This window comes from Pholcus phalangioides, unplaced genomic scaffold (assembly GCF_987345545.1).
Source record: "Pholcus phalangioides strain wild (caught in Gottingen) unplaced genomic scaffold, Ppha-v1.0 ptg000011l_1, whole genome shotgun sequence".
Lineage (NCBI taxonomy): Eukaryota > Metazoa > Arthropoda > Arachnida > Araneae > Pholcidae > Pholcus > Pholcus phalangioides.
In genome coordinates this window covers 63,990,664-64,014,668 of record NW_028301604.1, presented here as the reverse complement: position 1 = coordinate 64,014,668, position 24,005 = coordinate 63,990,664, and the positions used below count along the sequence as shown (strand labels likewise).

The 24,005-nt window shown below is 34.8% G+C and overlaps 1 protein-coding gene across 2 annotated transcripts in view; it reads left to right on the top strand.

The window, feature by feature from the left end:
- LOC149080708 (glutamate receptor ionotropic, kainate 2-like) overlaps positions 1 to 24,005 on the top strand; it is a 96,117-nt gene that overhangs the window by 40,328 nt on the left and 31,784 nt on the right. For both annotated transcript variants that reach the window (XM_089239920.1, XM_089239919.1), the window contains exons 3-6: positions 19,938 to 20,189; positions 21,807 to 21,985; positions 23,348 to 23,401; positions 23,506 to 23,670. In XM_089239920.1, coding sequence (XP_089096046.1) covers positions 19,938 to 20,189; positions 21,807 to 21,985; positions 23,348 to 23,401; positions 23,506 to 23,670 — 650 coding nt within the window. The remainder of the gene's footprint in view (positions 1 to 19,937; positions 20,190 to 21,806; positions 21,986 to 23,347; positions 23,402 to 23,505; positions 23,671 to 24,005) is intronic.

Genomic DNA, 24,005 nt, shown 5'->3' with positions numbered 1-24,005 from the left:
AATGACGATATAGGAAAACGATATTTTCAGATTGTTTTCCGTTTGTACTGAGCAACTCGCTGCAGACAAACACCCTAAAATACAAACAGCTCATTTCTGGGTCCCGAGAAATAAGGTTTGCTAATGTCGTTGATCTCTGTTTGCAACATCTACACTATTTATGGCACTTTCTTTGCATTATGTTAAGTTTTTGAGCTACATCGCCATCTATGAGTGAAAGTATGAACTAATTTTTAATTTAAAAAACACACACACACACACACACACACAACTCTTTACACCATGATGATTATTTTAGCTTAAACCACATTTTTTATGTCAATAGATTGATTTTTATTGCGTAAACTTTTCACACACCCTCTCGGTACTTCTACGTGTAATATTACTCGATCCACAAAACACACGATGAAATTTAATATCACTAGAAGAAGAAATCTGATATATATAAAAGGATGTTACTTTTGACGTGGATTCACGAACCCATCGAAAAAACGAAAGAAAAACACCCGACGATTATGAACATTCGAACGTCGGTCACTAGCAAAAATGTTCCTGCGCTTCAAACAACTAACTATAAATGCAACATAAAAAACTAATTTTTTTGGTTTTCACGATTTCATAAGAGCACACTACTCATAAATTTATTATAAGATAATGCTTTTTAAATTTAATTGATCATTATTTCACTTTTCTCCTAGAACAAAATAAAAATAAGTCTGACAGTTTCTTGGCATGGAATCGAACGTTTTCTTGTTACTTTCAACAATTTCAATTTCAACGTTGTTCAATTAAATTTCTTCCGAACATGTTTTTCGTTTCATCGTTGCATTCATATTGTCGCGACATATTCCTTTTCATTACTTCTTCCTTTTTTTTGGAAAGGTACGGAAATTCTCTCTTGCCAGCTGTTTTCTAAGATAGTTTCTTCGAAATCGGAGTGAAGCAAAAGAAAGACAAAAGATTCTTAACCTTTTTAAAATGATCCCTTCAACTGAAATAGCTCACGCATTAAACTTCTCTTCAATCGATTTCTAGAGAAGAAAATAAAGAGAGAAAAAATAATAATGTGCGAGATATATATATAAGGCATAAGAGGACATCTGCTAGACTCGATAACATAACACGAAATCAATAAATGACTACAAAAGATTCTCTGTGTGTCTCTCTCCATTTCTCGTCACGGCAGCTGTTCTGGTGTTTCATTGTCACCAATAAAAACGTTCTAATTCTTAGTCTACGTTTTTCTTTTTCTTAATGATCACTATCTTCGAGTCACATCTGGAGAGATTTAATAGTCTTGAACAAAACCGGTATAGAAAATCGTCAAAAAAATATTAACCGCTCTCATCTTAACAAGCAAAATACCGTAACATGGGGCTACTTTGCACCGATTTTCAGAGTTTATTAGGAAAAACTCTCTCTCTCTCTCTCTCATGCTACGCATAGCAAATATGTAAAATAATTTTTGAAAATAATGTTGATATATTTCAAGATGAGATGTGAAAACGGGTTTGCTGCATAAAAAGCAATCACAATTTTTTTTTAAATTTTTTTATGGGTTTTTTTATTTTTTTTAATTAGTGCAAAGTAACCCATAGGAGCGGGTTACTTTGCACCGAACTTATATATTGATCATTTCTTAGCAAGACAATGTTTTGGAGCACTGTCCACCCACTTAAAATTTATGCTGTTACCACATAGTACTACGGAAACTGACACTAAATAGATTCTTGAATGGAAAAAATTATCAAAATTCAAAAGAGCAACTCATTTCATTTTTTTAACATGTAAAAAATAGCAACTAATATGAATGAAATTTGGTATTATTTTATCAAGAAACAAAAGACAAGCAATATTAATTTTGAACGTAATAGGATTGATACTGAGCTGAATTAAGCTTAAAACGAAGTAAAAAACTACTTTTTGGGGTTGCACGAATCTTTTTTTTCAGGATTAGTGTAAAGAAGCCCCGGATCACGGTACGCTATTTCCACAAGCACTCGAACCTCATATATTGATTCAGTTTTTTTTTTAGCTTCCTAACAAGTTTTAAACAAAGTCTTTGCTACTCATGATGGAGAAAAGGTAAGATAGGATAGGTTTTTTCAATTTAAGATCAAACTATTTTGACAATTACTCATTCCCGGCATTGTTTAAACCTATGTAAATCGTTTGAATAATCTGAAAGCGTGAAAATCTCACGCTTTTTATGAACTACAGACCTCAATATCCTCTTGAATGATTCCCCCTCCCTCCGAAGTGATATAAGACCATTCAATAGTGGTGCATGCTTCTCATGGCTAAAGAAATACAATTAACACCCGTTAATACAATTATCACGATTAAAAATGCGGCTTTGTTGAATGCGCTTATTTCGTTAATGAGCACAATTATTTTTCCTCATATTTTTCTATGGAACAATAATGTTTTCACAATTAATCTCAATTGCGTATGTTACAGTAAATGTGATAAAATCGTTAATTATGCGTAATCGTCTGTTCTCATGCATAATCACCAATCATCTTGAATGGATTGTGAGTATATGGTTTTTTTACTAGGGTCCGCGTTTGACGAACTTCTTTTCCATGAAATTTTGGATAACCAAAAAGAACTGCTTAAATTTAAATTTTAATTTTCTAAACATATGTCTTTTGTCATGTCATTATTTTCATTTGTTCCAGGTAAAATTGTTTACCTGTTGGAAGAAATTCTGTTTTTATTCATGTTAAAATGAGTAAAACTCAAATCATACAAAAAAATTGAAGTCGTCATTGTACAATATATATAAACTCTGCGATTTTATACCAGACCATGTTTCGAAATATGAATTTCCCAAAAATCGTGTAATCAATGAGTTTTTGAGCTGAGTATTCAAATATGCGAAATAAGGAAATTGAATACCAGACCAAATTAGAATACACAATGAGCTACGTGTGTTTGATGTATGAAACAAATAATAAAAAATCAATGCATTACCAAGAAAAGAAGCTAGGACCTCGTAAACCGTTGTGATATAAAAAGAAGCATCTTGAACTCCTTTTCTGAACTAACTTTTCACAGTCAAAAAATATTTCCAAGAGGTTGAATGAAAAAGGAAGGTTTCTTTATAGTTTTTCTTTTTCTTTTTTTTTCATCATTTTACAGAAGGGAAACGCAAAACGGCAATTTCCGTTCAAGCTTCTCAGACTTCCGATACCGGATCGTGTACGCATTTCCACACGCGACAACCTTTTCGAACACTACCCACATTTTTTTTTTCTTCTTCTTGTACTACATTCCGAATTCTCAGAATTCGTGTTTCTTCTGACTTGAAAGCCATTCTTGAATTGAATCGCATTCAAACAGAAAAGGAAAAAAATGATATAAACGCTACAACATGCGGAACTAGAATTTCGAAAAATATCTATCGTTATATGTCAGCACGTAAAAACGTAAAAATAAATTGAAAATTGAAGACCAATCGCCTGGGTAGTCGCCGATATGGGGGAAAAGGGCTATCAATAACTTGGTGAACGAGAAGTAATTTTCTAGTTTTTGTGTGTGTGTGTGTATGATTGATTTTTTTTCATATAAAAAGTTGCATGTCTGGAATTACATCCTAAGGAAATGATTGTTACCAATTCTGCTTCTTACTGATTTTGACGTATTGGCTTACTTGTATGTATTTTCGTAATCTGCCGACCGAGAAGTTCGTACATGAACTCTTCACTCAACAGGTTTAAATTTCTACGATGATTTCGACAGTTGGCTGATGCAAAGATGAATTAAGGAAAGAAAATTCAATTGCCTCTGCGGGGAGTCAAACACACGTCCTCTCCTTTGCCGGATACGTGCGTTAGACCACTACGATACAAAGGGACTGAACCCCTTTCTTTAGAGCTCGTCTGCGCTGAATGGAACCGTACATAGCCAGTCGGACCTAGCTCGGGCCAAAGCCCACATTGCTGATACTACCAATAGAAGACGACTTATCCGAAGATAATGTCACTCTCCACTATTCATGCCCCCCCCCCCCAGTGTCAAAGGTGGAGTCGACTGATCTAATGTATATATGCATTGACATCATCATGGTGCCCTCCAGCAATAATGAACGTGCCCCCCAAACTTCCAAGTCTATATCCGCCTATGCATGGTCGCCACCTCGTGGCGGTGTCAGAAATATGACTTTAGCCTGACAAGGAAAGGGTCCCAAGGTGACGTCTTCAAAAAAATTTGAAAAAATTACTACTGATTCTACTCATTTAAAGATGCACTCAAATATAAAAATATCTTTCGTAATTATCATAGGTCGCTCAAAAAAAACTGTAAATATTAATATTTTGAATCCCAATAGAGTGTAAGAATGAATTTAAAAATCCCGCAACCCTAGAGTGACATTCACACAACATGTGATCAAGTACAGCCAACACCTTCTGTAGCAGAAAGCCTCCGCGAAGCTCGTGACGTCACTAAAGTCATCCATTTCACCTGTAGTCATTGAATATACTGCAAAAAAGGTTAAGATTTCGCATACGTCGGTCTGCTATATCCAATGGCTACAGGTGAAATGGACGACTTCAGTGACGTCAAAGCTTTGCGCGGATGCTTTCTGCTATAGGAGGTGTTGGTACAGCACAAAGAAAAAATATATAGAAATAACTTTTTTTTTTCTTAAGCAGAGAAGCTGAAGGAAAGAAAGTGGAAAAAAGTTTTTTATAGATATTGCCAAAAGAAACACAAGAGATGATTAGTAGCCAACTGTTATCTTTTCAATCATTTTTTGCGGCTTTAATAATTGCATTCCCCCGCTAATTTTTTTTGTTTTTATGTGTTTTTAGGTCAGATGACTTAACAAATAACAATAAATACTTAATAATAAAGCATGTGGCTATGATGGTATTGCTGCAAAGATGTTAAAAATAGTGAATAAATATCATTCTAGATTCTTGCTCTATCTTGTAAACACTTCCATATTGGGAGGGAAATTTGTTTAAAAATTGAAATACGCAAGTGTGTTTGTGTGTGTAAAATCCCATGTATTAGACAGGAAATAAAAATAGTTTAACAAATTTTCGCCCCATTTCAATTTTTCCTATATTCTCAACAGTAATCGAATCAGTTCTGAGAAATCAAATTGTCGGTTTTTTTGACAAATACAAATATTTTTCGAATTCACAGTTTAGTTTCCGAAAAAATATGAATATGGGATTGGCCGTTTTGAAATTCTCTTAATATATCTTCACCGAAAATAATAAAAATAATAAAAACCTAGCTCTTTTCTTAGGTATATAGAAAGCGTTTGAGAATATTGATCACGAAATATTAATGAAAAAATTCTGCAATGCAGGTTTAAGGGGGCAAATTTTTAACTGGCTAACGAGTTATACTGAAAATAGATAGCAAGCTGTTAAAATAAATAATAAAATAAGAGATTTTAAGATTCATCATTTCTTATTAATAAGAAAAGGAATTCCGGGGGATCAACTTTAGGACCACTGGCAATTTTAGTATATATAAACGATATTCATTCTTTTTGCTACTGCATTGAACATATCAGCTTCAAACGATCAATAACGCAATATACAGAAGACTTGAAACGAATTCAATACTGGCTCTGAAAAATGAACTCCGGTTAAATGTCACAAAAACAAAATACATAAAATTCCACCTTCGAAGAAATTACGCGTGTCCGTGTGTTTATGTTTCAGAATAGAATCACTCTCCAAATTGTATGGATGAGCTCTACAATTGCCCTCAAATAGAAAAGACTGAAATCTTCAAGTATTTAAAAATAACATTCAGTAGAGATTTGAAATGGAAAAATCATATAGAGAGAGAAATCATCAACAACAGAACAAAATACTGTAATATAAGAATGTATAATCTTCGAAATACTGTATCAGAAAAAAATTTAATAACTATTTACAATCCTGTTCACTGTTCATTATGGAATTTGTGTATGGGGAGGAGATTATGACTGCAATATCCAATTACTAAATAAAACTATAACAAGAAGTTTGAATACATACCTGGCTTATGGCATTGGCAGAAATGGTTCAATGCCTTAATGTACCTGGCTTATGGCATTGCCATTGAAATTCATCTTTCACTTCATCCCAAAAACCACAGCCGATCTGATAAAACCAATGTAGATTCGGAATCGAAGTGCCCAAAAAGCACCCTAAAATCACTGAATTTTTTTTAGAACAAAATCAGTATTGAGCAGTGAATAGAAAAAATCCGAAACCAAAAATTATTTTGAATAAGTCATTTCATAATATAATAAGTTTGATTAGAAGTTTCCTATTGAATCGTTGTTGTTATTTTACTGTTTCCACCAGTCACACCTTCGTCAAGCTACCATTTTTACATCCTTCGTTGAAGCCTTTTATGCGTAACAGTTTCGATGAAAGTTAAAAAAAAAACTCCAAAAAATATTGCCGTTTTATTGATCAACATGCAATCTGATTAAAACGACAACGTAAAATAACGATTGCACGATAAACACGTACGCACTGCATATGCATCTTTCCTCAAAAAATTTGACTTGATATTGAAGGTAAACAAATTGTGCCACAGTTTTGCAAAAAAGTGTTGATTTGGCTAAAAAATTTTCAAACAGATCTCATTTGGCTAACACTATACAAATCTGCTGATAAATTTGCCAACATAGGGGACGAAGCTAATACGTAAGGTATACGTAAAAACAAGGTTATAATATCACACTACATGGAGAGGAAAAAACTTTATAAGTTAATGTACAAAAAAACGAGTTGTTAAAAAAAACCTTCGTATGGTAGCGGAGAGTGACGTCATCCTTGTATGCAGTATCGTTTAGTAAGGGACAATTCCAGGCTGTGGTGTAGCAGGGAGTTTTTCACTAACAGCGTTGTGTTAATAAATCGAATAGTCCCTCTCCGGGGGTCGTGAATTCCAACGCAATTCATACTTTATTTTAAAAAAGTACGATAAACATAGTGGGATAAATCGAGAAGAGCTATCCATACTTATATAAGACAACCATAATTTTTTTTATGGGTGGTGTACTATATATATATATATTTGTTTTTTTTTTGGTGATATATGCTTTTATATTAGGTCGCTGTATTTTGGTTATATCTGAAATTCATATTTTTTGTGGGCATGATTTTTTCAGACACCTCGTTCGGCAATTTGCCTATTTTGTGGCCTTTCTATTTTTATATTTGTAAATAATGTTCCAGCAATAGTCAGCAAGCATTGCAGGCATCTATTTCCCTTCATATGGCTTTTCTTTTCTGGGGAATGCACTTTTAGGGACATGTTGCATCCTAAATCCCTGTACGCATTTATCAGCTGCTGAACCATTTCTTGATATTGTTGTTAGCTCTTTTCTTTCCTTGAAAGTTTTGAGTTACATTCTTGAAACAAATCCATGCAATTTTCTCTTTTGGTGCCGGGCATTGTTCAAAATCTGAGTATGTCTGAAGTTGTCTAATTTGGAGACCCACAAACACTCCCTTCTTTATTTTTGTGGCCGGAAGACTAGGAAACTTTTTGAAAGGTACTTAAACCCCTTTTCAGATGGATTCATGGCTTTGACAAACTGTTTTAAATTACCTAGCTTGACGTGAAGAGGGGGCAGCAGCAAATCATCACTGGTTACTAATTTCTTATTGTGTATAACTTTTTCTCCCACTTTCCATTCACGTTCAGGAAAAATCTTCCTTTTATTACGGGAATTTCTATCGCAGCTATCCCACTCACGCAGAAAACATCCAAATTTTAGTGTAGTCTTGTTGCATACCTAATATCATGGAACCTACTTTCAAATCACCGCATGTTTTCTATTTGTGATCATTATATTTCACTAATTCGAGCATATATTTCAAATATCGTATGAGTTTTTAGTCATATTCACATCGACAACTGGAACAGAAGGCATTATGTTCCCAATATGAAGAAGGACTCCCTTTAGACTATATTTTGAGGTACTGTATCTTAAAAATATCTCCATTCCTGTGGCTCGTATTTGAATAATTTCAAAGCATTCATTAAACCTCCAAAGATCATTGCAGAACGTCATCCTGCTGTCATTTCCAAAATAAGGAAGAAAAAATCGTTCCCTGTGCCTGTACTCAGTAATTTTTGTGTTTGGCTGTAATAGCTCATATATATAACACTACTGTATACCAGTTAAATTATACATACATTGTTGTATAACTAAAAAACTGTGCCTGATAGAAAATTTCTATTTTCACATTTGCACTCCATAACCTTTAGAAACATATTTTTCTATATAAGAACAATTTCCCTTGTAGAACAGTGGAGAAATTACCCTTCTCTCTCTCCCCAATCAAAAAAATCAAATTATAAAAATTCTTAGACTAATTTACCCATAACATTTGCATAAAAATTTACCGAGATATCGGTGAATAAATTCTAGATATTTTGCCACTTTTTGTGGTTGGAAAAAATTTGAGACTTTATCATTTCAGCATGTAAAAAGTGACAAAAATGAAGATGTTTAATTGGAGATACCTCTATAAATTTCCATCAAAATGTCACAGGGTAAATTCTTTTGAGTACAATAAGGAAAGTCTTAAAGTTTATTAATTCAAATTTTTTGACTTGAGGCAGTACAAAACTTTTATTGTAATATTTTCCACGATATAACCGGAAATTCCACTATCTCAGCTTAATTTTCTTCTTTTTCCTGATCATTTTTCATATTTTACTCTAATTTTAAAATCAACCGCAGAATTTTTATACTTTCAGACACACTTGAAATATCACTTCATGAACACTATTTTGAGTTGTGTCACTTTAGAAGCTAGAGGTGCAATATATATGTCTAGGAAACACAGTAAACACTAATTGAATACGTAGAAGAGGTTTTACGCTTTGAATACAGCTCGTTCGCATTAATTCTAAGAGCTAATGGCTACTAAGGAAACGAGGATGGGAAATCAATATTTTTCCCTTACCCCTCATCTCTAAGACTAAGCTAAAATGTTTTTAGTCGTTTCCTCCATGAGTGATTTCTCTTGTTCGACTCTTAAAAAGCTTTCCGTGAACTACATTGAGAGGACCTAACGCTTAACTTCAAGACCTTTGTCAGCACGGTATCATTATTTAAGAATATAATTAGCTGGAGGAGTTTCGTTTCGTTATGCAAACTGAAGTTATAAAGGAACTAAAAAGGTGTAACAAGCCCCTTTCCTTACATTTTAAGATGAAAGTTAAGAAGAAATATTAATAGCAGCTTTGAATCTCTTAGGTTAATGCGTTGCGCGTGTGCTAGTCGTTTTACAGTTTCCAGTTTCCAACTCGCATAGTCTTTCACTATCTCTGAGAAAAGTGTAATTAGTGACTTTAGAATTTTGAGCTCAGTTCCCCTTTTTCAGCATCTTCATAACGTGAAAAAACCTTTCCCCAAACCAACTTGCCGAGACTGTGAAATTTTAATAGTAGTATGAATTAATTTGAAACAATATTATCTTGGATGAAAGTGGCTATAAGCGTTTTTCTTCCTCGCATTTTATGCCACTGTCCGTAAACCTTAACGACACAAAAATTTAATTATTTGCTAATGTTGGAATTCCCCCGTTTTTTATTAATTAACGTATTATTACTGCTGCTAGATATTTTTAATTTGGCTCGCTGATCTTGATGCTTTTGGTGAAATTTTAAAAACGTATACGTTTAATAAAAAAAACTATTGAAAAATAAATCATTCCTGTTGTTTTGTTTTTTTCAATTTAATTAATAATTAATTTTACATATACTGTATAAATATTTGTATACAGGGTGGTTCTAAATTTATGGAACAAGCTTTAAGGGGCGATATAAGACTCCTAAACAAGCAGTTTTGGTCATAGAATGTGCGGTCGAATTACAATAGCAAACGTGGTGTTTTTAGAGAGTTCACAACAGCACTTCACCAAAAGCAAATATCACATTTTTCTGACGGATTTGCTGTGATAAGTGTAATCAACCACTGAGGGTGCAGGGGGTTGTAATGTGGTAGTCCTACTTATAGTGCAACCTGGGTAATCTACCACAAGTCATTGTACCGCTTGGTCATTGTTTGGCATAGCATAACCTTTATGGTCCTTGCACCAATATAAAAAAAACCAATCTGAAGGTACATATGTACCCTTGAATGGTTGAGAGCACATATCGAAGCAAATCCGACAGAAAATATATTTGTTTTTGGTGAAGTGCTATTGTGCACAAAAATATTCTACCACCTTTGACATTGTGATTCGACAGCACATTCTATGACCAAAAATGTTTGTTTAGGTGTCTTATATCACCTCTTAAAGTTTTTCTCCATGAATTTAGAATCACCCTGTATATGTACATTCACGCGCGTGTATGTGTTTTATTTACATAATACATATATGTATATTTGCTTTGTTATATGATCTCCGAAAGTACCGAAAACACTGTGACTTGGCAAACTAATTTTCAAGTGTTCATTTCAAGCAACCCTTCTTAGAAAACTGGATTTACAGATTAATGGTTGCCATGTATTAGTGAGCTTAAAATAAAATTGATTACATTAGTTTAGAATGCAGTTTAAATTCTCGTTTCAATACCCATTTCACTTCCACACAAGTTCCCTAGAATCATGATGTTGAGAGAATTTCTCGAAATATAGTTTGAGTGTGGGCGGAAAGAGATGAGAGGTAGGAAACGAAATACGATAATATTCCACTGAGTGATGAGAAATTCGATCATTTAAGGGTTCTTGAAGCCAAATGATGTGCATAATATATTCATTTCGGTGTAGGATGACATAAGGAGCAATCCTGTGATTTACGGCTTAAATGCAAATGAGTTTTGAGTGCGTGACGCCCGTCTGAGGTTCGGTATTAGCAGAAGGTGGAGCCACTGGGAAAGCTGACTGCTGCTTATTTACGATGAAAACTATTTAACAGAAAGTTCTATATAAATGTGTGTAAAATGAAAAACACATTTTCTCCGGATTTCTCACCAATGCTTTAATACACAGTAAGGTAGATTTCCACAGGTTTTTCTTAGCAAAAAAGTACAAATTTTTAAAACCTCTAGTTTTCATGGGGAAATTTTTGTTGCGAGATTGATAATGAATAGGAATAAAACTGTTAATTTTCGTCAAACACACATGCGCGTGATTTTAATCTCTTGTGAAATTATTTCTTGCATTGCGAAAAACTTCAAAATGCAACCTAAGCAAATACTTCTAATTGACAATAATCAAAAAAGGAAATTTAGTACGATCATAGTACGGTTTAGTGCGATCATAAGTAAAGGACTCACTCGGATTATACTACTTAAAAAAACTGTAAAAATCGATGAAATCTCGAGCAAAATAAATTATTAATTTCATTAATGAGAGATGGAGCTGTGTTTTCGACATAAAAAGATTTCTCGTAATTTTTTGAGAATCGACACTCATGTAAATAAATATTGCGAAATGAAGATTCGAAATAGAAGGCAAGGAACAAAGAAAGAATTAATCTGCAAGTCTTTAAAACAAATTGATTTATTATATCACCCCATGAAGCGACAAGCATGACATTCATCAAAATAAAATTATGTTCATTTCGGTAATTCGTTGTTTTGGAAATGAAACAAGAGCGATGGATACGATTTCTTAATTTTGTCACAGCTGCTGCCAGTCAATCGCTAGTACCAAATAAGGTTTTCTTTTAGCTTTTGGATGAATGCCTGCGATCAATAAAATGAAACCGCCATGTCACCATTTGTCAGTGGCAGGAAGCTTCGAGTTGTTTATTACTCAAGGAAGTTGTCGGAATTCGAAGCATTGTTTCTCCTGGTGCTTAGTTTAGTGCAATGTTATGTTGCAATTCTTCAAGCTAATGAAAATGGAGATTTATCTTATATAAAACCGAGCAAAAAAGAGAAAACTAGTTTTCATTAACTTTGTAATCATGATTCTGTAGGTTTTAAGTTTAATTTTTGGACTCGATTACATGAAATTTGAGCTAAATTAATTGAGCTATTAACAGTATTGTCAAAACCAAAATAAAGCTATTATTTTGCCAGATTATGTTGCTAATCTAGAACTTGCAAATCAATTCAACATCCACTTTGATCATATAAACCACAATACGTCTGTATTTGGTAACAATGATGATTTTAAAAATTACCTTTCGTCAACCGTAAATTCCTTCGCCTTTTTTGATTTAGTCAATCTTGAGGTGCATAATATACTATAAATTCTTTCTCTAAAAGTAATTTCTATGATTACAATGGAATTAGAATATATTTGATTAGAGTTTGCTGCAAATATATATAATGTTGCATTTATCACAGAGTTTATAAATACCTCATTTCACCTTGACGTTATTTCTGAGTCACTGAAACGTGCCACTATTACTCCTGTTTTTAAAGTTGGAAATGAAATTCTCTGCTGAATTATACGCCTATTTCAATTGTACCGGTTTTCTTCTAAACTTATTGAAAAAATTATTTTAATCAGAATATATAATTTTTTGTATTCTACAAATTTTTTGTGCTGAAAACCATTTTGATTTTATAAAAGGACGAGGTGCTGAAAATGCTCTTTTTTGAAATTTATTTATAATGGCATTCTCACAAAAGAGCAAATTCACTGCTGCAATATTTTTAGATATTTCAAAGGCTTTTGTGTGTGTGTGACAATGTAAGCCATTATATTCTCATTCAAAAATTTAAAGCAGCTGGTATTCGTGGTCGTACATTAAATTTATTCAACACATGTTTATCTAATAGAGAACAGAGTCAAAAATACTGGATAATTAAAGTAGTTATGTGAAAATAAATAGAAGCGCCCACAAGGATCTATATTGGGTCCTTTGATTTTTCTGATATTCATAATGATAATGTAATTTGGAATTTTACTGTTTCATGATCATGCCGATGAATCTGAACTAACGTATTCATGTGATGATCTTGACAGTCTTAAGAATCATATTAACCACGATTTGATATTAATTCAAAAATGGCTCTATGCTAATGATTTAAAATTTAATTTACAAAAAAAAATGCGTTAATTTTAATCTTATGCAAACTAATTACCCCAAACTTTACCCACACACGTGGCATTTAAAAAAGTATTATTCAAATTATTAATTTCAATAGACGATGTAGACTTATTTTAACCTTTAGAAGGAGCAATAATATTTTTCCTCTATAAATTTGCAATTTTAATTATGTATATATAATTTTAATTCAAAAAATTTGCTTTTGTTTTTGTTGTCTATGTATTTGCGAATTTCATTTTTCCCCATGTATTATTTTTTTTAATTAATGTTTCGTTTATTTTAAATTTTCTTGTCATAGATTGAGAATTTTGTCTTTTTCGTGTTGGGATGTTTTTCTTTGTTTATTTCTATCATTACGTTCTTTATTTGACATTCATAGTTTTGTCTTTTTTACGTTGTATTTGTCTTTTCTTTTTAATGTTTCTGTTCATGTCGTATTTTTTTATTCTATTCTTAATTTTCGTGTAAGTTCTCAATCATCCATACAGGCATCATAGCTTCTGGATAGTAAATATGTTTTACAAAAATTAATTTTAAATCTTTATGTATGCGTGAAAATGAATAAATATGATTTGATTTGAAAAGTGGACCAAGTCACAGTTTCAATAGTTCGACACTTAAGAATTTATTACAACAATTCTAGTAAAACCTTTCGTTTCTCTAAATGAGGATTAGGATTATTAATCGAATTAAATCACTCTGACTGACTTCTCCTTTCATACTATAAAACTTTAAAAATTTATCAGTACATATTATACAGCAGGTGTAGCCAACAGCTGGCTTGCGAGCTGCATGCGGCCCGTAATGTGATTTTGTGCGGCCCGTGACAGAGTAAAATTACTGTGTATTAAATTGGTTTTCCCATAATTACATATATATTTAAGCCATTTCCAACAGCGGACCTGATTAACAGAACTATTTACATTCATTATTTCTAGTGACGTTAGTAATTACCTATGTTCTTATCACACTGCCTTTTCGTACGCACGTATTGCTCTTAAAGTTTGTCATGTAAATTTTTACCCCCTTTCTCTCTCCCACTCGTTAGGCAAGTTTCCTTTTCGTGGCCTCTGTATTTGTAGCTGAATGCATTTGGTGTTCTGCTCACAGTGACGAAACTCTTTCGAAGTCGATGCCAACTCACAATGACACCTCGAAATTACAACAACTATACAGGCTGTTCTGTTAACGGACCGACAAACTCCGATGGTAGTTAGTAGACATCTCAAGAGGAACAAAAATTGCAGTGGATCATGGTGTCGCAAACCACTTTGAGAGGGGGAAAATCGCGAAAACGCATGCAGGTTTCGACGTCACGCTGGAACAACAAAAAGTACAATAATAACTGCAAAAAGATTTATTTGATTAATTATTACAAGAGGTGTTGGAAGTGGCGGCCGCTGACGTCATTACACAGTCTACAACGACGTAAAACCGATTCCCGGAGGATCTCGAACATACTAGGTATGCTTTTGATGTCTGCTGCAGCGACGACAATCCGCGCTATGAGATCCTCCGGTGTGTCCACAGGCGTTTCATAAACGAGTGATTTAAGGTGACTCCATAGGAAAAAGTCACACGGATTGAGATCCAGTGAACGTGGAGGATACTCATTGAAACAGACAACTAACTGCTACAAGTGCTTACTACCGCAATAGCACTAATTTACGTCGTCCGCTGCGCGTTATTCTACCCCCAGCGAATGCGTTTCGCGACACTGCTTACGTCAGATATGGTGAGCGAACCCACGAACGCATTCAGCGATCAACTAACATCCACCTTTTCTCCTCTGGACTCAAAGCCTGCATGCGTTTTTCGCGATTTTCCCCCTCTCAACGTGATTTTCGACACGATGTTCCATTTCAATTTTTGTTCCTCTTGATGCCTACTAACAACCCTCTGAGTTTGTCGGTCCATTAACACAACACCCTGTATATATAGGCTAAGCAGACCATAATAATTCCAAAGAACAAAAATGTGTCATGGGATGGTCGGGTTCATATTGTGCCGTGAAACAATATAGTTCCACACCCAGACACGATGAATTTTTTGTCAAAACAGAGAAGCAGTCATCTTTAAATTTCGACATAGCAGGTTGGCGGCATCCCACGTTGAAGCAGACTAACACTTTCTCAAACCAAAACACCGATATTCCGTTCCAAGAAGGTAACTAAAGTAATAATCATATATGTATCGCAAATCTGGTTACGTGTAATCTTATGGGCATCCAGGAGCACCAGGTAATGGTGCGTGTACGCATCCTTTCACATCTACAGGTAGTGTCTGCCTGGTCCATGCGAAGCTAGTCCATTTTATCTTGGCAGCACCATCACGGATTCACCCATGACAGTCAATACTATCTACATGGCTGGCTTTTGGTACGCTTTCCATCCCAATAATAAAACTCCTCTCGAAGTCTACCGATGCGTGAATCAATTCCTCGAACGTCTATTCGACCCGTGTGGCCCCACCGGTTGCCAAATCAGGAGTAAGAGATAAAAATAATTGCAGGAAAATGTAGAAAAAATGTTTTGTCGGTAAAATTCAAACTATGGACGTAATTGAATGGGATAATTTGCAAAAGAACCTGTAATTTTTGATGCATTGCGTCTACCAGCTGGAATCAGATAAACAATGGATATGTATCAGTTTATGAAGAAGTGGAGTTCAGGCGCTAAAATTTAAATATTTGTATAATACATGTTTTGGAGAGAAAAAAATTCTCGCAAAAGCACACCTTAAAATGGCACCTGATAAAATATTGCTGAAAATAAACAACGTTTGAGAGATAGGTTCAATGCCTATTCTTTCTTCTCCACTCCTAAAATTCTTAACTCATCCAGGTTATACGTTCAAAAGTAACTAACTAAATGTTCAAAAAATATTTGAACCACTTTAAAATTCATTTTTCCAATCTACTTGCTATATTATTCCCTCAAATTTATTTCCTTCGACAGTAATACACAAGATTAACCCCTTAATTTCCAACGAAATCTTACACGATCCGTTCCCCAGCACCACCTTTCTTCGATCACAAAGAGTAAAAACGTATATATATCCCTAATTTACTTGTCTTCTGGTTTAGCCATGGCAGAATTGTTCAACTTGTGATTTTACCAACAAATCCGTTTTACCCAATACAAGATAACAAGACAGGAATAGTAAACAGACTCAATCAAAATTGCTTCTTCGAAGTTTATTTAAATATATTTGACTATGTTTGTTATACCGAGGCTAAAATTTCGAGTGATCGTCAACATCTAACATCAGCTGCCACCATTCCAGGCGAAATAATTTGAGTTTGTATCCTAAATTAATCGTTGGCGATGCTTGTTATGTGGCAGAATAAACGTGTCCCCATTCTGTTTCAATTAATTCAGCACACTCGTATAACTGCTGGCATTTAATTCATTACGGTCTAATGCGCCGACAGCTCAGAATCTCATCCTGGGAATGACAACACAGCAAGGGATTCATTCTATTTGACCCCGTATTAAGAACCCCGTGCTTTGAAATATGCTGAACCCATTAGATTAATTTGTAGATTCCAAAATGTCAATGTATTTCTACCCATTAGGGATTTTACAAACTGGTACTAATTCGGATTTCCGTGAATAAGCCTCTCTGTGATGCTCGTTATACGAATGAATGGGATGATCACGTACACGGATTCTCTCTCTCTCTCTCTCTCTCTCTCTTCCTGAATGAATTCAAACACATAACATGCTTCACATCGTTCATCCAACATATTAGACACGTGTTTCTTCTGGAAATCGATGAAATCCTCAGCTCAAATCAGAGTTTCGTTGATTATATTTATATTCGCAAATTTATGTTATTTGACTTCCATCACATGAGACAGTAGTTGCAGTAGTTGGATCAAGAACATATAGGACGCCTATACAGGGTGTTCTGTTAATGGACCGACAAACTCAGAGGGTTGTTAGTAGACATCAAGAGGAACAAAAACTACAATGGAACATTGTGTTACAAACCACACTGAGAGGGTGAAAATCGGAAAAAAACGCATGCAGGCTCTGAGCACAGAGGAGACGAAAGGCGGATGTCAGTTGATCGCTGAATGCGTTAGTGGGTGGTTCACTCACCATATCTGACGTAAGCAGCGTCGCGAAACGCATGCGCTGGGGTAAGATCACGTGCTGCGGACAACATAACTTAGCGCTATTGCGGTAATTTACGTAATCACCTCGATGCTACATACCCAAGCAGTTGGATTGGACGCGCGGGACGCGTTGCTTGGCCTCCACGTTCGCCGGATCTCAATCCGTGTGACTTTTTCCTAGGGGTCACCTTAATCATTCGTTATTTCCTGACACAGGGGTACAACAAAATGGCGACATGACCGCAGGAAAAATGTGCTACCGTAGAAAATCCCCATTCGAGGGGTTAGCGCACCAACCCCCTCGATGAGTATAAAACAAGCCTGCCGTTCGGAATCGGCAATAAATTGTAGGCCCCGGTCTAATTAGCCCTCGTGTGCAGAAAATGACGGTGGTGCGGCAAAAATGAACAAATAAACAAAATCACTCGTTTATGCGACGCCTGTGGAAACACCCGAGGATCTCATAGCGCGAATTGTCGTCGCTGCGGCAGACATCAAAAGCATACCTGGTATCTTCAAGCGCGTCCGAGAATCGTTTTTACGTCGTTGTAGACTGTGCAATGACGTCAGCGGCCGCCACTTGAAACAACTCTTGTAATAATTAATCAAATAAATCTTTTTGTAGTTATTATTGTAATTTTTGTCCTTCCAGCGTGACGTCGAAACCTGCATGCGTTTTTCGCGATTTCCCCCCTCTCAAAGTAGTTTGCGACACCATGTTCCATTGCAATTTTTGTTCCTCTTGATGTCTACTAACCCTCTGAGTTTGTCGGTCTATTAACACAACACCCTGTATACCATAATCATAGGTGGTGTGCTCTATGCTGTCTACAGTCTTAACCTTTTTTGACCTGAATTATTTTAGACAATGAAAAAGTTTCTTCTATCAGTTTATTTGATCTTTAGGTTCAATAAAACATGAAAAAAAATCAAAAAATTTTCTGAAAAATATAATTTATTATTAAAACTCTGAAACTAATGCGATTTTCAACATATGGAAAGCAAAAATATTCAACTTATATAATTTTAAATTCCAACATATAATTTATGAGCATTATTCTCTGATCATATGAAAAATAAAAACCAATATCGGTATGCTTCAATTACACAATAAAGACCTACTATTATTTTGGAAAGTTTCACGGGTAGTCAGAAATCATAATGACACGTGCATATCACCAAATAAAATGAACTTGAGCTCACACAACTGATTGCGATGGAACGGTAAATCACTGCAATATGTCAGCAATGAATAAAATTGTAATATCAATGCTAATGGATATCATTCCCTACGAAAAATAGGCCGTGAAAGACAACGTTAGTGATTCCAATCGAAATCACCAAGTCTGAAAAGGTTGACGTTGATTTGTATGGCGCAATGCACACCAGTTAGTCAGACAGACTGAAACGTCGCGTCATACAAATCAATGTGAACAATAATGACTAAGCTTGTCGAAAGCTGTCTTTTCTTATCGTGTCTAACCGGTGTGCGCTCAGCCTATGACGTTGTGATTAACAAGAACGTTCAAATGCTAGCGAAACTCTTTCACAAATCATTGTGCAGTGATTCCATGGAAAAAAAATTGCGCGGAGATTTTCGATTTGTGTGTGTGTTAGAGACTTCCGAAAAAAATTCTCCCGATCCTTTCAGGAAGACGTTCCTAAAATTTCACAATTGACTAATTATAAACACTGTATCTCTGGTGGAACTAATTTATTATGAAATCGTTTCGCAAATCATTGAAGAAACACAGTCACTTTTTAATCCATAAGAAAAAGAGAAAAAATAAATTCCATATGCTAATTACCATTTTTCTCCTGGAAGATGCATTTAACGTGTTAGAACTTTAGAGCTTCTATAAAGTTGTATTATTGGAAATGCAATCGCCCCTAGCAACAGAGTGGCCAGCAAACCAATTCAAAATCAACTGGGCTCAAACCAAGCCGAGGCATAATTGTCGTCACCAGTTGGATTTGCACTCATCCGAACCCGTTGAACTTGTAACCATTCGGATTTGGCTCCCCTAAACTGTAGAAACATCTTTCGTCGTTAGGGACTATTAATGAGGAGGACTTCGCCACAGAACTTAAATAAACGGTACTAACTCCCATTGAACCTGATGCAAAAAAATACGGGTAGGCGGTGCCATAGGCACGGCGGAAAATTGTGACCTGAATAAGTTCTTTGTGCTTCAAATCGCGTGGCAGGTGCTGACATAAGGCCCATGATATACATGCTACTCAGTAGCACGAAAGCATGAAAATTTCGAGCATATGTAACCAATGAGGTTATTGGTAACATTTTCATGGATCTTACCAATAATCTCATTTCTCTAATGAAACTGGTATCGTGGGATTTGTCTTTAGAATAACTAAAAAGCCGATACCAATGTCGTCTATTTGCGTTGTGAACCTGCCAATATTTTTATAACATAAAATAATTTCGGTAAGAAAGCGGGCCACGAGCCTTGTGCCCAGACCGGAAGAGGTATTATAACTGGAGTGACATCATTAAACTTGCCTTAACAAGATCTACCCCTAGACAACAAAAACATCGATATATTCTTATCAGTTCCTGAGATATAAGCGTTTAAATTTCATTACGCAACTTTTTGCGAATTTACCCAGTATCGTCAGGTGATTTAAAAGATGTATCCACGTCAAAAAGTGTTGTTTTTTTCCGCTTTCTTGAAAAATAAAGATTTGCGTTTCTTTGTCTCTTGGGTAGAGATATCTAAAATTTTTTTTTTTTTTTTTTTTTAAGTTTTCACAAGTTCTGGATGTACATAGTATGCTTTGTTTTGTTTTTTTCTCAACAGTTTGCATGCTTCTTGAGACAGGGATCGCAGGCATCTTCGGACCACAATCCGACGTCACAAGCATGCACGTACAGTCTATCTGTGATGCTATCGACGTTCCTCACGTAGAGACGCGTTGGGACTTCCAGCTTCAGAGGGATGACCTTTCAATCAACTTATTCCCTCGTCCCGCCGTCCTCTCCCATGCTTACGTTGACCTGGTCAAGATCTGGGGATGGAGAAGTTTTTCACTGGTGTACGATGAGCACGAAGGTAAGCTCAGCTTCAATCCGAGCACGATAATATAAGATACATTTATTGCTGTCAACAAAGTTTCTTACACATTTACGATCCGCCAACTTTAAGTTTCGGCGTTAAGTTCTTAAGTTCAAATTTTAACTTATATCTTGTGAAACCATGAATTCGCAGCGGAAAAATTTTATTTTGCATACCGAGTGTCATTAATAAAAATCCTTACACTCCAAGCAATCTCCAGTATAGCCTTAACCCTTACAGCGGCAATCCCAAGATATCGCGTACCAAAGATATACAAACCCGAAATATCTCGGGTTCTTACCACGCTTTTATTTCTAATGTGGCAGTTATAATGCGGATCAGGGAAATCTTAAAAACCGCTTAAAGGGTTAAAAGTGTAAAAAGGCATTCATAACATTTTCACCAATCATGGATAGGAATTTCACTGCAAAAAAACAGCTCAAAAAATTGCCAACATGTGTCGTTTTATTATTGATAAGTTTGCTTGAAATATACAAAGATAGGGATTACGTGAACATCTTACATCATTAGTGAAAATTCTTGCAATTTTCGACATTTGGTTATATTAGCAACCTGCTTAGTCTGCATACCATTTTTAACGGGGAAAAAACCACATCTTGTCAGATCATGTGAACATTTCCAAGAGAGATATCATCGTTCTGGATTTAGGGCCGCAGCCAGAATTTTTTTTTTGAGGGGAACAACTGGTATTTTTGGAGAGGAGATGTCAAAGTATAGAACAATAGACTTAACGATATTATTCCATATAACACTATATTAGTAATTTTCTCACATTGCAGGAGGGGGAACCTCCAAGTCGCCCCACCCTCTGATTACAGCCTTGTCTGTATGCAATGTGCATGCAATATAACAGACGACATGATAGGGGCCCTTCAACTGCTTCTCACGCACAATAGCACATTCTTCCTTTCTCTCAAAACCCTGGAGCTTTTCTCCAACGACTCGCCTGTTATATATATGCTTATATTGCATATATTGCTTTCAATTTCTAGTTCTTCACATAATTAGTTTTGTTTTGAGTTTTACATACATAAAGAATGAAATTTTAACAATGTTTTTACACTACACTGCATATTACAGCTGCCTATGGTGCTGGTATTGGTGAGTAGTTTCGACAAAAATTAATTTTTTTTGGAACATAATGTGAATTTTATATATATATATATATATATATATATATATGAAGTGTATATCACATTATGCAGTGTAGTGTAAAAACATTGTTTATATATGAAAAATTGAAAACAAAATTGATGATGAGAAGAAATGGAATTCGAAAGCAGTATATGAAAATTGAAAAATTCAAAAATGAAATTAAGCCAATGTCTAGGGCTCTCATCGGGAGGGAACATCCTGATAATGGCTTTATTAAATAGAATTAATGGAGCAGAACGTTCTTGAGAGCATTTGAGCCCGAAAACCTAAATGAATGCTCGATGGGGGCTCGATCGAGTTAAGTTAAGGGGGATCGGGTTTAAGTTAAGTTTTCCTTCCCAATCCTTATTGCGAGCGTTGCTGAAAACACATAATAACAGGTTTTTTTTTCAAAGTGAGTACTCCAAATATTGCTCCAATAAATTCTCTTTGTTTCAGGTGTGATTAGGCTACAAGACTTCCTAAAAGAAGCTCAAAGAAACGAATGGGTTGTTCAATTGTATCAGTTCCGACCGACGCAAGCATACAGAGATATATTCTGGAGGATAAAAATGACGGGCGAGACAAGGATCGTCTTGGACGTAAAACGAGAGAGTCTTCGCACCGTCCTCAAACATGTAAGTTGTTTAGCGGATCAAAGTTTTTTATGCAACCTTGTAAGCAATTCTAGGCTTTTGATGCACCGATAAATAAGGCACTTTAATTCATGTTTTACTCTTCTATAACGTTTACGGTTTTTTAAAAAAAATATAACGACCTTCAGTATAAATGTAAATACATCATTTTGTATACTTCGTAGTAGGAAATTCAACATTAAAATCATATATTTATAATGATACCCAAGAGGAATAGAACGGTAGCTGCTTCCACTAACGAATAGAACTTCTTCAGAAGTATGTAATGAATCAGTTGTTTATTACTTAATGAATTTCGATTGCTAGTCTTGAATTATAAATATGTTACCTTTCCAGTAACGATTTCTTCAAAAATTAATCAACATTTTTTTTTTTTCTTTTTTTTTTTTTTTTTTGTGCGGATGTTATGGAATATTCGGGTAATATGGATTGCGGGGTTTGCTCCACTTTCAGGTATGGACTCAGGATAAACATCTTCAAAGTGAAAGAGTGATAAACATCTTCAAAATGCCCCATGATGCTGAAGAGTCAGTGTCACTCGGTTGTCACCATCATCACGGCTGCTGTACAAGATTTATTTTTCTACTTCCATAAATTTACTCAGACTAGTTTTCAAAAGTGTTTATTAATTATTGGAAGTCTAATAATTTTAAACCAAGCACTTGCATACATCACAAGTGTTGCATTTTATTGTGCTCTGCTCATTTTCTAGCTAGCAATTCTTCCTGGTTAGATGAGACGCTATTTCTTCAAAGATTATTTGTCGGGTTATATGGGATATTTTAAATATAATCTGATTTAGGCCAGAATATATACAGTATCTTCAAGGCGAAAAGTTTAGGAAAATTGAAAAGGAAAGGTCTGGGTAATGTATGTCTGATTCTTCGAGTCCATGTTGAGTGTTCTAAGTCAGTGAAGGAAAATTACATGTGTGTGATTATTTTTTAAACAGACTATGACACCACCACATCAACTAAGTTGCAAGAAAAAAAGATGAAATTTTTAATTTTCATTATTATAGACTCATTAAATCTGGTCTCTGGTCAATTTGATTTAGTCTTCTTCATTTTAAGTCCCCTCTATTCCATATTACCCGACTATATTTTCCCCTAAAAACATTTTTTTTTCAATGTCATTTTTGTCAGACATAGCATTCATTTTTAAATACGATATACTTCTCAATGCAACGACAAAAATCCAAATTTTATGGAAATACAGATTTCAGATTTCTTTCATGTTTTAAATTGAAATAGTCGAAAAAATATATAAAAATGGTATTCCATATTACCCGAAATTCCTGTACGGTATATAATATTTCTTCAATTATTTTTTCTATCATTTTAGGCACAGCAAGTAGGAATGATGACTGAGAGCCATAACTACCTCATTACTTCACTGGTAAAAAGAATTACATATCTAAAAATAATCAAATTACCTCATAAAAAGTTGATGTCTTCAAAATATTATAATGACTCCTACCTCTCTAACGACTGCCTTCTTAGGACTTGCATACTATAGATATGGAGGATTTCAAGTACGGTAAAACAAACATCACAGGGTTCAGACTCGTTGACGAAAATAACCCTGAACTACCGAAACTTGTTGAAGATCTGAATGCAAAGTGGGCCCGAGCGAACCCAGAAATGCATCCGATCAAAACTATTAGAGTAAGTATTTTTATTTTATCGTTATCATCAATAATGGTGGTTCATATGTTCCAAACTGCGGTATTTGATGAAAACAGTATTATTATTTAATAAGATAAATCACACATTATAATATTACTATGAAAGGCTAAAAAAAATCAGGCAACTCGATTACTCTTTTGAGCTGTTAGACGATGACCTTAAAATGAGAAGATAACCAGCCGTTTCGTCTTCAGCTGCGGTAAACATATAGCAGATAGCAGTAATGTATTAATGAAAATATTTGTTTCTTCTTAGTAAAATTATTAGAATGTAAAAAGTTTCTATCTGCAGTCCAATCGAGTGAACTAATGGGT